The sequence below is a fragment of the Phasianus colchicus genome, chromosome 9, assembly GCF_987193195.1.
Source record: "Phasianus colchicus chromosome 9, bPhaCol1.hap1.1, whole genome shotgun sequence".
NCBI classification, from domain to species: Eukaryota; Metazoa; Chordata; class Aves; order Galliformes; family Phasianidae; genus Phasianus; species Phasianus colchicus.
The window spans coordinates 12,688,602-12,704,663 of NC_143444.1; the positions used below are offsets into that span (position 1 = coordinate 12,688,602).

General features: G+C 36.3%; 1 protein-coding gene across 6 annotated transcripts in view; it reads left to right on the forward strand.

Annotated features, from left to right (window-relative positions):
• The window catches only part of VAV3 (vav guanine nucleotide exchange factor 3), a 195,211-nt gene that overhangs the window by 130,644 nt on the left and 48,505 nt on the right, over nt 1–16,062 (forward strand). For all 6 annotated transcript variants that reach the window (XM_090146214.1, XM_090146215.1, XM_031595857.2 and 3 more), the window contains exons 17-19: nt 1,323–1,423; nt 8,575–8,597; nt 11,621–11,666. In XM_090146214.1, the coding sequence (XP_090002340.1) occupies nt 1,323–1,423; nt 8,575–8,597; nt 11,621–11,666 (170 nt within the window). The remainder of the gene's footprint in view (nt 1–1,322; nt 1,424–8,574; nt 8,598–11,620; nt 11,667–16,062) is intronic.

Consider the following 16,062-nt stretch of genomic DNA (forward strand, 5'->3'; position numbering starts at 1 on the left):
TACCTTATGATATATAGACACGTCCCTGGGTATTTTAGTATGAAGAGCCTACTGGGCATGGGTCAATAAAACATCAGAACAATCTATGAAAAGGCATTGTCATTTTAACATTTAAAATGCTAAACTGAATGACTTGTAAATACTTGAAATAAAATGTGAACCTTAGTGCCTGATCTTTCTTATGTGGAGATAAAATTTCAGAAGCATCTATTGTGAGGGATAATTTTATATCCTACACTCTTACCATATAGTCTTGCATTCCTGTGTAGTAATAAGAGAAAGAATAATGAAACTGAAAAATGGAACTGAGTGCATTGAAGTACTTCATATTTCTTTGTCTGTAAGTTTGTGTATTCTGACACTTAAATAAATCATACACTTCTGAATTTAATTAAAAAAAAAAATTACTAGCAGTCTAGTAACTGCTGTAGTTAGTAGCAGTTGCTGTATGTTTCATTCAGATTAAACTAGTCCAATCGTGTGTTCCATATATGAGGCCTGATTTGTCTTTGCAGCTGAAAATGACATATTAAACTAGTATGCATGGTCACTCCAAACTTGGCTGTCTCCACAATTATCCTGACAAGTCTAAGGTGAAGAGTAAGCAGACACATCAGTAGATGGAATGCATATTATTGCTCAGAAAAACATGTAAAAAACTGTTAGCTGTTCAGTGGATCATACCTGAGAATAAAGCAATGCACAAATCTGAAAATGAATCAGTTTGCTCAGATTCAAATTTGGGTTCTCCAAATTCATTAAAGAGAATGGGAGAATGTGTAAAGCCGCTCTTTCCTTAGCAGCTCTGGTTATTAAGCAAAGTGAACCCAGATGTATTTCTTTTAAATGAATAAGTTTGAAGTCTAGAGTATTTCATTATAACCCATGAAACTCTTAGCACTTAAATATATATTCACACTTACAGGTCTTTCAAAATGAATTTGTTCTACATGTTGTCTGGGCAAATTCCCATTGAATGGAAACTGAGAGTAGCTGTAGAGTAGGATAATTCAGATAACACTACAGTTTCAAGCTCACTGTGCCAGAGTTGCTTTGGGCTAAATACAAATGAAGATTATTTTACCTTTAGTCCTAAAGAACTATCTAGTTTTGATTTTTTTTTTTTTATTATTATTTTTAAATGGCTACTAGTGACAAAAAGCTGATGAGCTGCTTGTCAGTTGTCACTATTTCTTGAGCCTTTAAGGAATATCATTATGCAGAACAGCAAGTGACTTCTACTACCTTCTGCTGTGTCTCTTATTTCTTTATGTACAAAATTCATCACATCTAATGTATCACTACCTAATTTTATTTTACAGGGGAACATTTTATCAAGGCTATTTATGCTCTAAGTGCGGAGCTGGAGCGCACAAAGAATGTTTAGGAAGATTAGACAATTGTGGCAGAGCTAATTCAGGTGGTAAGTCATTTTTATTGTTAGAATACCAATTTTAATTAGGACATAAAACTTGCTAGATATAATTAAGGTTTAATTTACCCCTAATTTGTGTTTATTGTAACATACATACTTTTGAAACTACCATTTATAAGTACAATTAGAATTGCATTTAGAATTCATGGGGATTTTTATTCTTACTAAATTGAAATGTTAAAAAGGAAGAGACTGAACTGTTACAGGTCAAACCCAATTTCTTTGTCCATGTCCTGTACAGCAAGAAATTGCTCTGGTTTTAATCGTAGACTGCTCACAAGTAACACCTACTGTATGACTTATCATCTATCATCTTCATGGTTCTCCCTTTATGTCTACATCAATTGTTATATTTTTCTCTCAGCTCCTGAAACTGTTTGTGTTGCCTCAGCTTCCACTTTCATCTCTTTGGTTTCCATGGTTTCTGTCCACTCAATATTCACAAAAAGATGATTGATGTATCACTGCTGCCCACATCTAAGGACCAATTTTTCGTCATCTTTTAATCAATCGCTCTACTCCATTGGTTTCTTCCCTAGCTATCAACATTTCGTGCTCATTCCATTCTCCTTCTGCTCCTTGGGACCTCAAGGACTCTTGTGACGTAAGCTACCATTGAGTCTCCTTCAAACAACTCTTATTTGCTATCTTCACATTTAACTTCTCTCCACTCTGCTCAACATAGTTTGTAATTTTCTCTGACACCCCTACTTCTAGTGCCAAATATTGGTGCTCGCTATTTGCCTGCTTTCCCTTCCCTTCCCTGTACCTATTCACTTAGTGGCAGTGGGTTTGTGCACTTCAGCCAGCTAGTCATGTAACAGAACTGTTTTTGACTCTTCCCCGTCTTCTCTTAATATTTCTAGAGATTTTTGCCAGTGCTGAAGCTGGCAAAATGGAAATTAGAGCTCTCCCCCTCTATCTATACATTTGGGTTTCTGGAACTTCATACAGAATCATACAGAATCATACTTGATAGTATCTGAAACAGAAAAGCCATTGGAACACATCATGACTTCTGGAAAGTGTAACTGTATTTTTTTGGAGAAGCTTTCTGATAAATTGTTCTACTTGCTTTTATAAAATTGATGCATTCTTTTCTGGGATTACTTCATAATAGTTCGTGTGAAGTTTCTTGTCTCATATATCTCATGTAAGCTATGCAATCTCTTCTCTTGTTCTGTTTTCTTCTTCTGGCATTGCTATCACGAACCCTGCAAAATGCAGTTCCCACTGCTTGAATTACAACATGACTTCATCTACTCTCCCTCAACAGGTTTCTGCTTCAACATTTTGTTTCTAGCATTTTATTCCTTTCCAAGTTGGATGAGCTTGCTTCTTTCTTTGCCCCTGTTTGCATCACTTTATGGCTTCTGCTTTGATTCAGTATGCTAATTTGCCTGATTTACTTCCTCTTTTGACAAGTTAATTAGGGGTAGCAGATCCTAACTTTTGCTGCAGCCAATTAAGTTTACTTTATTAACTGCTTTCCTGTACTGGTTATCTTCTGTGCTCTTGTCCCAGTCAGGGCTTTTTAAGATCGTTTTTATCATAGGTCCAAAATCTATACAAGCAACCACAGTATTTTTCATTCAAATATTTATTTTTCTGAAGTAAAGAATTTTCATAGAAACTCCTAAGGTTATTCTAGGGGAAAATAATATAAATAAGTATTTTAAAACAATTACATTTAAATTAATGGAGAGGAAAAGCAAAGATGCTTTTCTTCACCAGAAAGCTATCTTTTTCACTATAAGCCATCCCTGCGTATTCTTTTTTTTTTTTTTCCCCTTCTATTTTAATCACTTTTGTAGTTTTTATTTTAATTGGATAGCTGACATGCCAGGAGGCAGGAACTTGTCTTCCCATTTTTCTGTAAAGATTTGTGGATGTGTACAGTGCAGTGTATATCAGTAAGAATGTCAATCCCACAAGGTCTGATTTCTGGCAGTACTCCTACATCTATACCCAAGTAATGCTTGCTTGGAGTAAACAAAACAATGTCATTCCCCCCCCTTCTCCATTCCAACTATGAAAGGAAAAAAAAACAGCAAATCAACCAACAAACAAATGAACTAAAAAAAAAAACCAACCAAACCAGAACAAGAAACCCCTCAAAAAACATACATACAAAAATCAAAATTAAAAAAACCCACCACTTAATGTCATAAATTTTCATTTTACAACTTGAAAGCAGCAGAATTTTCCTATGGATTAAAAAAAAAAAAAAAAAATTTTTTTTTTTTTAAAGTTAATGCTGCATGAATTTTTACTAAACTTGGAAGCAACTATTTTATTCAGTTTTTTGTTACATGCTCAGCTTACATCAACGTATACCACTTTGTGTCTCCTTTACAAAGTTTTCTCTTGCTAGTTTGTTTTATGTTTATGGAAGGGCTCCTAGATTTCTGTACAAGACAGAAGAGATGCATATCTTTTACATACTCACAGGATGTAAAGCTTCTTTACAGCCTTAGAAAATAGTTCAGAACCACAAAAGCTATCACAATTTCAACTGCAGTTCTTGCAATGCCTTTTCTTGCTCTGTAACCAAATAAGAACGTAAAACAATTTGTCCCTCACATTTTTTGCTGTTAATGTGTCCTCTCTCAACACACTGAGCAACTTTGGCCAATGAGTAAGAAATATCTAATTGTGGTTAACAGTCTTTGTAACAGTAAGGTCTATAAAATTTTTCCCTGAGCCTCTCATAGGTCACATATCTTATCCTGGTTATTTTTGACCTTGTTCCCTTTTGTAATTAACTTGCAACTTCTTGATTTTTTGAGAGAAGCGTAGATGGAAGTTTTCAGTAGTGCTTCCGGATACCTTAATGTTTCATGCCCTCTTTGTTAGTGTCCTCTGTGAACTGAATAGTCTTAATTTTTTATCATCTCTTTGTAAGTGGAAATATGCCTTAGACAATTTTCATTTCCATTCTTTAGACCTTTTACTACTAAAGATTTATTTGAAAAGAGGTGATCAGAATTAAAAACTCTGCCAAAATGAGAATACACTGCGCTCCTAAAAAGCATTTGCAGAGAATTTTTATTGACCTTTTTTTTTTTTTGGTGTGTTTTAATATTAGTTTTCTTTTTAGACCTCTGAGCAGGTGCTTTTGTTAAAGATTTCTGAAATGATGCCAAGAGCATCTCTGAGTGGATTAAAACTTTGTAACTTTGTTTGCATTCCATTCCAAGCCAGTTTTTGAAAATGCAAAAGATAGACATGTGAAGATGGATGAAACCTTCAGAGTGACAAATTTAATAAGTGTCAGGTTTAGATGATATACCTGTGAGAGAAACATAGACAAAACCTGAAGATAAATTGCTGTGTTGTAATGCTTTACCATCTACACCAACATATGCTAATTCTTCAGATGTCTTGCTTTGAAGAAGACCAGTTCATTAGACTATAGATGTTGCAGTGAGAAAAGATAGACTTCATCCGTTGAATTAATAAACAGAACAACGTCTCTTTTTAGTCCTTCTTCTTCTTATTGTTCTCTGTTATTCTGTTAATGTTAATCTGTTTCTCTGCCCATGTTACTCTGAATCTGTGTGCTGATTGAAGTTCTGTGCTCACTTCTGTCATGATTTAGTTTCCTTTACTCTGCAATGAAGGCACAGGCCTGCTCAAATATTTTCATATATTTTACTTACGTTATATCACTTCATTTTTTCTGTGACTTCAAATCCTCCATCCCCTTTGTTGCCAATGTTCTGACAAATTCCTTTAGGCTGCACAACCATACTTAAGCACCAGGTTTTATAAAGCTTTTATCTTTACACATGAAGATTATGAAATTGGCACATATATTTCTCTTACAGAGCCACTAAAATAAACATATATGCTGTTCTTCTCCGGCATGATTCTTTTATTCTTCAGGTTATTCCATTTGAAAAAAAGAAAAAAAACCAACACCAACTTTCCTCCTATAATCATAAAATCATATGATTCTAGATGGAAAGTTATTTTTTCAAGTATATGATGAACATTAAAGCAAGTGTTACTGTACAAATGGTTTAAGTTTGGGATGTCTTTCATATGATAATGTTCATGCCCAATAATACAGTCCATGCTGTTTATGTAATAGTTGCTTGCTACAGCCCATCAGAGATAATTTATAAAAAGCAGCTTTCACTGTTTACCTTTTTGCTGGCTTGATCAGTAGTTGCGAAATTGCTGGCTTTTCTCCAAACCTACCACGTCAACTGCGCTGACAAGTAAATGTTCAAGTCCCAGAGTGTTCATTGGAGTTATGCCATTTCTTGTTTAAATGCAACAAAGGTTGGGCTGTATTATTTAACTAACCACCCTTGCTCAACTTGAACAGAAGTCACTTAGGGGGCTTGATGTTTTGTGTAGAGACCTATACTATCAATACTGGTGTCACTATTTGCTTTTCTTCTAATTATTCAGTGTCTGGTTAAATGACTGGAGCCAGTAGAGCTACAACTCCGTTAAGATAGCTTGCTTGATAGCTACTCTTTTTAAATATTTGTTTTCTTTTAAAATGGGAACTTGAATAGTTTACTACTTAACCACTCTCCACTGAATAAGCATGCAGAATGCAGTTGCTCTGTTGCATCGCTGAGGAGCAGCCCATAAGTGGTTTTTTGATCTATTCCCCCTTCCTCATTGAGGCCAGTGACTACTCTTGTTTCTTTTGTAATCAGATATAATTACTGAACTTTGACCCATAGCATAGCTTCACTGAATAAACAAAACCTAAAAAACAGTGTTGAACTATGACAGTAAAAGTCACTTGCTAAGACCTTGCTGAGTGTGTAGGTGATGAGCAGGAACTTGAATTAAAATTGTTGTGTAAAAATATCTACTGATGGATATCTTCAGATATTGGTTTTTTTTTCCTTCTAAAACATCCAAGTAAATGCAGGTTAGATTTTTGCTCTTGTAATAGTGTAACATTTGGAAAAAAGATTTTGAACTCTTATGATGAAGCAATCCACATAATTTGGTAGAAAAAATTCTAAACCACAGGAATACTTAAACTTTAGCGAATAAAAAGATAATAAGCCTTATTTTTTGAATAAGCTTTTAGATGGAAATAGATATGAAATACGTTTTTGTTCATTTCATGATAAAAGTGAAGTAATGAATCATATTTCAGTCTGTCACTGTTGATTAAGTTTTGGACTTTTTATGAGTTAATGCAGAGAGAGCTTAAAGAAATAGTATTCTTCATTGGAGCTGCTACTGCTTTGTGTAAGTTCAAATTTGTTCATTAGGCTTTAATAATAAATGTCCTGCTGGCCTTGGTTAATGGAGCAGTTTACTTTTATAACCTATGAATTAGTCAAAACAAAAGAAAAAACTCACATACTTCTCATAGAATTTACTTCATGCAAGTTGTCAAGAATATTTATTACCTTCCTCTGTAGTGATTTCTAGAATCCAGATATTGGAAGTTAATCAGCAAGTTCCTTAATTACTAATTATGAAAAGTGTTGGGATGCTGAAATAACTACACAAATGAGTTTGAATTGGTTGTTTGGGATGTTTGTGGGAGTGGAAAAAAACACTCTTGCTCTTGCTGGAGGTTAGAAAGACTTTCCCTTCTGTTTTTGAATAAGTGATCAGTAGAACTAAAGATAGGCCCTTTAAAAAAAAAAAAAAAAAAAAAACAAACAAAAACCCCTTCAAATCTAGAAGTGAAGTTTTGCCCCTGCTCCTCTTAAAGCATTTTCCCAAATGACTTCAGTTCATTAGAAGGCATTTATAATTCTGAGATGAAACACTGGAAAATTGAGAAGTCATTCACATTTAGGCAAAAAGTTTTGGAAGACATACTAAATTCTGAAACACAAAAATAGACTCAGTTTTAGCAACATTTAAGCAACTAATTCCCTCAGGTTCCTGAAAACCTCAGTGGTCTACTTCTACCTCTGGGGTTGCCTTATTTTTCTTCTGTTTACTCCCTGTGCAAACACAAATTAACACTTATGAAAAGGGTATAAATGATTAAAAAAAAAAAAAAATTGTCTCAGAGTGATGAGAAAATTCATCTTTGGCATAGTGTATGAGAAGAAATAGCATCTGAAATAGTATGTGAGAAAAAAGGCCTATTGGTAGTAAATGGGCTGGGCCTCGCGTGCCTGGCCCCACGTCCGCAGCTGGCGTGCTGGGTCTTGGCACGTCTGCTTGTCTTTGCATAAAGTACTCGAAAGCCAAAGGGTTTTTTCCCACACTTCACTGGTTCACATTTTTCTGCTTTTTTAGTGGGATGAAGTCTACTTGCAGTTGAAGCTTTTAATTTGATTTATTGTGAATATAGCTCACTGTGTGCAAGATACAAGAGAAGAAGTTTTCAATGTAAGAAATTAATCATTGGGCATGGACAGTATGTGTTATACTTTAGCAGCATGTACAGTCCTAGAGAATGTATAGGGAAACGCAGTTGGCTCTCATTTGTTAAGGCAGTAAACCCAAGTCATCTAGAGTACACCAAAATATCGGTTATCAATATAGACATTGAAAGAAAGAAGGTATACAAAAAAAAAATTGCCTGTTTGTGTCTTTAGTAATGAGTAGTGGTGGGTGCAAGTGTTACTGCCTTGGTGCCATTTGATCACCTGCTGGACTGCATTTTTTTATCTCATTTTTAAATAGTACAAGAGAATTTGTAGCAAAAAGGTCTCATAAAAACCCACTGGCTTCAGATTCCATGATATACTAACGTAATGCTAAGCCGATGTACAAGTATAGGAAAAACTTGCAGCTTAAGATACACATCTTATCTTCATACCCTGGCATACTCTGAACAAACAGCTGAGAAGAGGTGCCAGCACGATTTGCAATGAAGAACAATAGCTCTTGAATTCCCACTGAGCTGATGCCTATGAGGTGTATTTGGGCCGCTGCAGAAGCGCGTGCTGGCTCAGGCTGCCCTGCAGCCACTGGCACCGGGTGCAGCGCTGCCTGGGGAAGAGAGCCAATGAGCGAGGCGAGCACGGCCTGCACGGTGCGGCCCTGGGCTGCCCGGGCGTGCTGCAGGGATCAGGTAGCACTGGGTGCAGCAGGGCTTGGTGTCATGCAGCACAGCGCGGGCTGAGCTTGCTATATAAGCAGCCTAAATTTGCAATCACTAATAATGCCAATTTTTACTTATGTTGCAGAGCACGGGAACCTGAAACATGAGGTAAGTATCTGTTTTTGTGTGATATTTGCTTTGTTAATGACGTTATTTACTTTGTGCACATGCTGTTGGAGCAGTATATTTTTCTTCTGCATTTAATAATGTATTTCTTTAGAATGGTGGAAAACAGCTACTTAATACAAATGTACTATGTTCTAAGTGTGTGCCAAGTTTCAGTTGGTGTGGCTTAATGTTGGGAGCACTGGGAGGAGTAGAGGTGTATTCTTAAGTTACAGGATAAAAAACAACATTAGTACAGTTGTCTTGTTCCGCAGTGTTGCTGGACCAAATCTGGCTGTACAGTTAAACTGCTTTTTCATCTTTTTTGAGTAGTAGCCAGTTCTACCACATGAGATGTGCTGGAGTATCACTATCTCGGTATTGGTGTCTCAGTATGCTTCTCCGCAGCCTTTGGGGACAACGAAGAATAGCAGGGCAGTTTAGCCTTTGGATTTAAACAGGCTTTTGTTAGAATGATTTGGTAGTTAGGGAATTTATATAATCTTGAGAGAATGGTAAGATGGAGGCAGTACTACACGTAGTGTACCTGAACTTAAATACAAGAAGGCTGGCTGTCACATTGGTTTGTGTTCTCACCACTTACTGGTGCCTTTGGATTGAAGCACAGGAGGGAATAAGCAGTTAGTTTTTTGTCTGCCAGCTCTGACAGAAGAAAGGCAGAAATGTGGGGGTAGAGTACTTTCCAGTAGCTACTTCACATCAGAAGTTGGTGATAATTTAAGCAACACATTGATGGTGAAAAATGTATCGGCATGTATGTTTCTTTTCTCAATAAATGCACATTTTGGTGCTATCACCAATACCAGTAACAAAACTGAAAGGACGTACCTGCTGACGTGAGTGCTGCACAGGGGATCATGGCTGTCGCACACAGAGCCAGCTCCCTCTGTGCTCAGTCCTGTGTTGGAGCGGTGCAGTGCTGCACCCACCCCAGGTGGTAGCAAGGGCTGCGAAGGCCCTGCACCTTCTGGCATGTTCTTTGGCTGTGGTCTAGGCTGCAGCAGGCACCAGCCAGGCTCTGTGGTGTCTGAAAGTGTGAGCACAGGGCAGTCTGGGTGCAGCCCTGTGTGAGGAGAGGGTGCTGGTTCTGCGCTACCACAGCGTATGTTCTCAGCCCTCCAGTCTGCCTGCATGCCCCGAAATGGCTGCTGCCTGCCTGCCTGCCTTGCCACTTCCTCAGCCTGCAGCTCTGCAGCTGTACCTCCATCTGCCTGCTGCCTGGTCTTTAATGTCTGCCTAGAAATATCTGCTAAGGAAGGACACTTGAAAATATGAAAATTATAGCATGGCCTTTTAGCTGAACTCTCCTGGTGCTGCAGTTGACAGACAGCACTGGGAAGCCATGAACAGATTGCTGACTGCACCTTGTGGGCAGACCTGCCAAGTACCTCAAGCTAAATAAGGTGAACATACGTGACCAGATGAAGAAAATATGGATCCTAATTGTAGCTAATCTCTTCTGACCTTAAGCTTCTCACCCCCAGCATGATTCTGAAATATATCTATCTGTCTCTCTATATATATATAATTTTTTTTTTTTTTTTTGTGAGAAAAGGCTTGCTTTCTAGAGCTATTAATTTGGTACTGGCAATTGATTTGAGCCAAAATGTCAGGATTGTTAATTAATTACCTGCTTTAAATTACCTTCAGCACTGTAAGAATTAAGTATAAATCAGAATATATGATTTTGGGAAACATTTACATCATACTGATAATGTAGTTGTACTGCAATATATTTGAGGATAATCACCATGTTTTTGTACAACCAAAGAATTTTCTTTAAAATCATTTTCAATCTGAACCTTTGCAGTACCTGAGTTGTATTATCACAGAATTACTGTATTTTTTTTGCCACTCAGTTAAATGTCTGTGTCTTCCTTTGGGCTTGCTTTTTCCTGCTCTTGCTCCCTTCCCTCTTGTGCAAATATTCAAATACCACCGCTTATAATTAAGAGTTATAAAAAAGAATAGGCTCAATAATAATAATTGAGACTTTTGTTCATACCTTGAAACTATACTTTCACATTTAGCAGCAATTTTTAATTTTTATCTTTTTCATTACACATGCAAAAAAAAAAAAAAAAAGAAAGAAAAGCATCTTTTCTTTGTTTAAAATTGTAAGGTATTGACCAAAGATGTCCAGTCTGACAAGAGTCTGAAAACTGTTTTTTTAATTCAGGCTTTTCCTTTTGCCAGCTTGCTATAGGACTTACTAATTTTGTTATGCCTCGGGTTACTGCTTTTTGTCTTGCCTCAGTGTGTGTCCTGCATCAGCTTATATCAACTGCAACTAAATTGGAGCAACTTAATTGTTCCCTTTGTAATGCAGCATATTTTTCTCTGATTGGCTTGATTAAAAATATATGTAAGAATGCATGAACCTTCATGCAAGCTACCAGTTAAAATATGTTTGCAAAAGCAAATGGCTGGCTTAACAATGTACCTTATTTCATACTTAAATTTTCAGAGACCCATACCTCATGTCAGTGTTTCTGATTTTACAAAGAACTGCTTCATCCAAGTTTAAAAGAAAGAGGGAGAGGAGTTAGTAAAAATTTAAGTATTTGCCCAGACAATCAGAAAATTAAGAATTTTCTAGGAAATTCTAACTTAAGTACAGAGGAGGAACAGTAAAAATTTTTATCTTACTAAAACAAGAGAAGCAGCCTCACTACTTTTGTCCTTGTGGACTACATATTTTTCTGCTCTCATATTCATAAATGATTTTCTTAATTTCTTAATGAGCAAAAATTATAAGATATGAATAAACTTCTGTACTAAGAATCTTTTGAGCCTAGTGTCAGGAAAAAAAAAATAGGATATATGAGTAAACTTTCTCAAAGAATGATATTTCTACCAGATTAAAATAATTGCGGTTATGCTGGTAGGGAAAATAAGTTAAGATAACCATCTTTGCCTAGTAGATTGTGAGAATGAAAGCAGTGTGATGTTCCTTCATGAAAACAAGTTTATTCATATCCTTGATTTGTTTTTTTGTTGTTCAGAAACGAACGAATGGAATTAGAAGGAACTCCAGACACGTGGACCCAGGTTAGTGTCATGACTTCTTAATAGTTAATCATGAAATAAGGAGAGCAAGAAAACTGTAACTCAGGTTGCTTTATGATTGCTATTGTAGTGTATGTGATACTGAAACTTTATTGCTAAAGTTATGAAGGTATAAAGCATATGCTCTGTTAGTGATTTCAAAGATATGGTCTAATTTTTTTCTTTAAGCATTGCTTCAGTTCTTTCTGAACAATGAAATGCCTCTGGGCTTTTGGTGAACTTGACACACCCTACTCTGTAGGGTGCAGTTTCAAACTGTACTTTGCAGTTTTATAAAGAAATAACGAAGTGATGAAAAGCATACAGTTGCTTACAAAACTTAAGTTCTAATCTACAGAGTTGTAGGTATTCTGAAATCTACCTGTAATGTGGTATGCAGTGCTTAGCTCTATTGGATGTGAGTTGCTCTTCTAAAAAACAGATAAACAAACTGTAGCTCTATGTAGAATCTGAAAGTGATTTTATTTTTTGCTAGTTTATTGCAGATATTCTTCTGGCATCGCGGCAGTAGCAACCCTTAAATTAAAAGCATGCTTGTAGACTGTATACTCGAGTGGGTGATTTTTTCCTCTGGAGACCCATTATGTGACTGCATAAAATACGCAATGTTTTTTGTTGTAACTGTGTGGTATTTTTAGTATCATTTTTTACAGTAATTACTTTTCTGTCCTTTATATGTTTCTTGTGTAGTGTAATTACTGGAGATTTGTTATGCAGATATCATTTGGAAAAAGCTAAGCTGTAGATTATTAAAGATTTCTAGGTCTGGACGCCTGAAAACAGTTGGAGTCAAACATTAAACAGGACAGCAAGTTGGTACCTCTTTATAGCCTGGCAGAGCTCAGCACTTTTGAATAAATTAGAGTGCTGGTTGTGCCACTAGCATTGCAGCTGCCTTGGCTCCGAAAGTCTTTAGTGTTGTAACTAGCTGAAGCAGGCCACACCTTTCTTATGCACATACTTTTGACATGTCTTGGAATGTATATTGTCACTTCGTTCCCTTTAGTTTATAAAGATAGGTGCTTCATGGTGCACGTAAGTTTTTCCGTGTGTTGACTGAAATTTGTGAAGAAACAAGCTCCCTGTAACTCTAAAGTCATTTTAGTCAAAGGAGGAAACACCGAGAATTATCAATGAAATTATTTGGAAGAGGATAAGAACACATACTTACTAATACTCTGTATATATACTTAAATGATTTTCAGATGAAGTGAGCTTTTTTATTTTGTAGGCATAGGCATTCTGAGTCTTGCCATAACTTGGATAACAAAGACATGAGTGTCTTTGATAATCTTTTGTTAATCTCCTTTGAACATTCTAGATAATACTGCTCACCAGATAGTTTATTGTCTTGTGAGACAGAAGATGCCATCCAGGGAGCAGCACTTGTAAAAGATAGGTTATTTTCAGTATGCGTTGCTGCATAGATCCTAAGTTCTTCTTAAGGAAACTGGCAAATTTCTGGAAATCCTAGCATCGTGGTAAACTTGTTGCTGAGAGCAGTAGTCATTCAGGGGTACTTTTTAAGACTTAATGTGCTGTATTTTTATTATATCTGTATCTAAAGAGAAAAGTGAGTTACCCAAGCTGGAGTGTGTAAGAGGTCTAACAATGCTGCTGTTACCCGTGTTTTGTGCTATGGTGCTGAAACATCAGTACTGATTTAGGAAAACACATTTGCTGTGAATCAATTGCAGATACCTGCAGTGTCTAAATATTGGTGGACTTTGATATCAGCAGTAAATAAAATTACCATGGCCTGCAAGTGTTTTTGTAGTCTTTTCAATATCCTTTACCCATCTGTCATCTTTCTGCTTTTGTCTTCGACTACTTTAATAATGAATAATGAATGTAGGATGCTTAGTCAGGTTGAAGTGTTATGATTTGTATAGCTAAATCCAGCTTTTACTGACACCACTTAGCACTGACTGAAAGAAAACCTTTCCATTTGAGAGGATAGTCTAAAAGAAACAGTTGTTCATGTTAATACAGAGGTAAAGTATCTCTTACCTTCTGCTGGTAAAGCTTCTTGTTGGAGGAATCTATCTAGCTGAAGAAGCCTAAAAGCAGTGAATTCTTCATTAACGTTCCACTTGTTTTTGTTTTTAAGTTTAGTTAAAAGTGGAAGTTTCCTCTTAAAGATTTGTTTTTCTTCTTTACTTTGAAGAAGAAAGGTAGAAAGAAAAGTGATGAGTGGTTGGGAAAGCAGAGAAATTCTTAGGACATCAAATAGCTGTGAGAAATGCGCAGAAAGTGCGGATAGAGAACAAGTAAGAAAGCGAAAGAAAATGTTTGCTTTTTCTCTGTGCTGGGTGCTATGGCTTCATCAAATGGTACAGTTGTACACGGCCTTCTGAACTGGTCCATCTATTACATTTTAGGCAAGTCTACTTTTGGAATAACAGTGAATGAACATGTAAAGGCATCTGCACCTTTAAAGCTAGAAAGAACTTGGTCTAGCATTTGCATTTTACTGTAGAACAACAGGATTCTTTATAAATATATTTGAGAATTGATTAGATTGGTATCAGGTTTTGCCTGGAATGGGCATGTGGAATGACAATTACGTATCACTATTTTGTAGTACAAAGGATCTCAAGAAAGCATTTATACGTATGTTTAATTTTAAGCGTGCCATTTGCTCTGTTGACAGAAATGACAAATGGGCCATTTGTATGTATACTCATAAGTACAAATCAAAGACTTTTTGTGTATTTTTTTTGAGAAGGATGACAATCTGACTAGTGTTTTTAATATTAATAATTGTGTATATATTGAGAGGTTTTTAATTTTTTTTCCAACTATTGAAATCGTACCATGTATGTTTGCTGTCTTAATTTTTTAAGGGTGTAAAGAGAGTCTAAATGTAGTAGATTCACAGCTTGGTGTTTTTAAAAACTAGTTTTACCCTAAACATGTATGCTAATATAAACATTGGAACTTTAATCTCTAGAAGTGTGAAAGCATATTTCATATCAGAAGGATAAACTTGGTATAAATAGAACACTAGAAGCCTTGTACTCAAGATTAATTGCAGATTAAACTCAAAATCTGATCTGTGAAAGAGTGTCACTGAACACGTTCTGAGTTCTTAAACAGCTGATTTCTTTGTAAGCGTGGGTTAAACCTGAGAAAACCTTAGTTGTGAATTGAGGGACAGATGCAGCAGATCTCTTACTTTCAAATAATCTAAAATACTAACTGAATGCTGTGGGGCTGAGGCAGTTTTAAGTAATGTATGCAATGGTGTGTAAAATTATTGATAAAGTTATTTTTCAGTTAGAGTTTGAACTCCAAACAATAATTTTAAAAATACTTTTATATTTCTGGTTATTGTCTGATCCATCCTTGCTTTGTGAAATGTTTCTTTGTTATAGGTTTTAAACAGATTATAAAGAAAAGAATCTGAAGGGAATGACTGTGTCTGCAGCCTGGATTGTGTGTGTGTGTTTATATAACTGTGGATGTGTATGTATGTTTGTGTAAATATGCCTCTGATATTATAGGTCAATAAAGTCGGAGGCATTACTTTCAGAGCAACCTACATATATGTGTATATACACATGTAAGTTTGCATTTGTGTATGTACATACATAGGTACTTATATGTAAACATATACATACATATACATATATGTAGGTTGCTCTGAAAGTAATGCCTCCAACTTTATTTCCTTAGAAAGTACAACAGATACAAAGAGCAAAGTAACACAATTTGATAAATTCTCAGCTACAAAACAGTTTTTTTCAATGTAGTCACCACATCTAGCTAGTCACCATAGACTTTTGTTTTATATGCACTTAAATGTCAGACACCATTTTATCAAACTGTCCCTCTGGTGCCATCTGTCACACGACAACAAAACGGAATGGAATATTGGTGTAAAGGCTCAACCTCCACTGCCATACCAACAATGTCTGCCTCTGATGTGGTGGGCCAGCAAAATAAAATAGGAGACATCACTTTTGGAGCAGTGTGTGTGTATAAATATATATCATAGAATGGCCTGGGTTGAAAGGGACCACAACAATTATCTAGTTTCAACTCCCTTGCTATGTGCAGGGTCACCAGCCACCAGACCAGGCTGCCCACAGCTCTCCCCTGTCTTAGTTTAAAACTTTTGTCCTGTCACTATCCACCCTTGCAAACAGCCATTACCTCTCCTGTTTATATGCTTCCTTCAAGTACTGGAAGGCCACAATGAGGTCTGCCCAGAGCCTTCTCTTCTCCAACCTAAACAAACCCAGTTTCCTCAACCACATTGGAGAGGTGCTCCAGGGCTCTGATCATCTCAGTGCCCCTCCTCTGGACCACGTCCTTCTTGTACTGAGGGCCCCAGGCCTGGGCACACAGCTTTAGAGTTATTTATTTAGACATG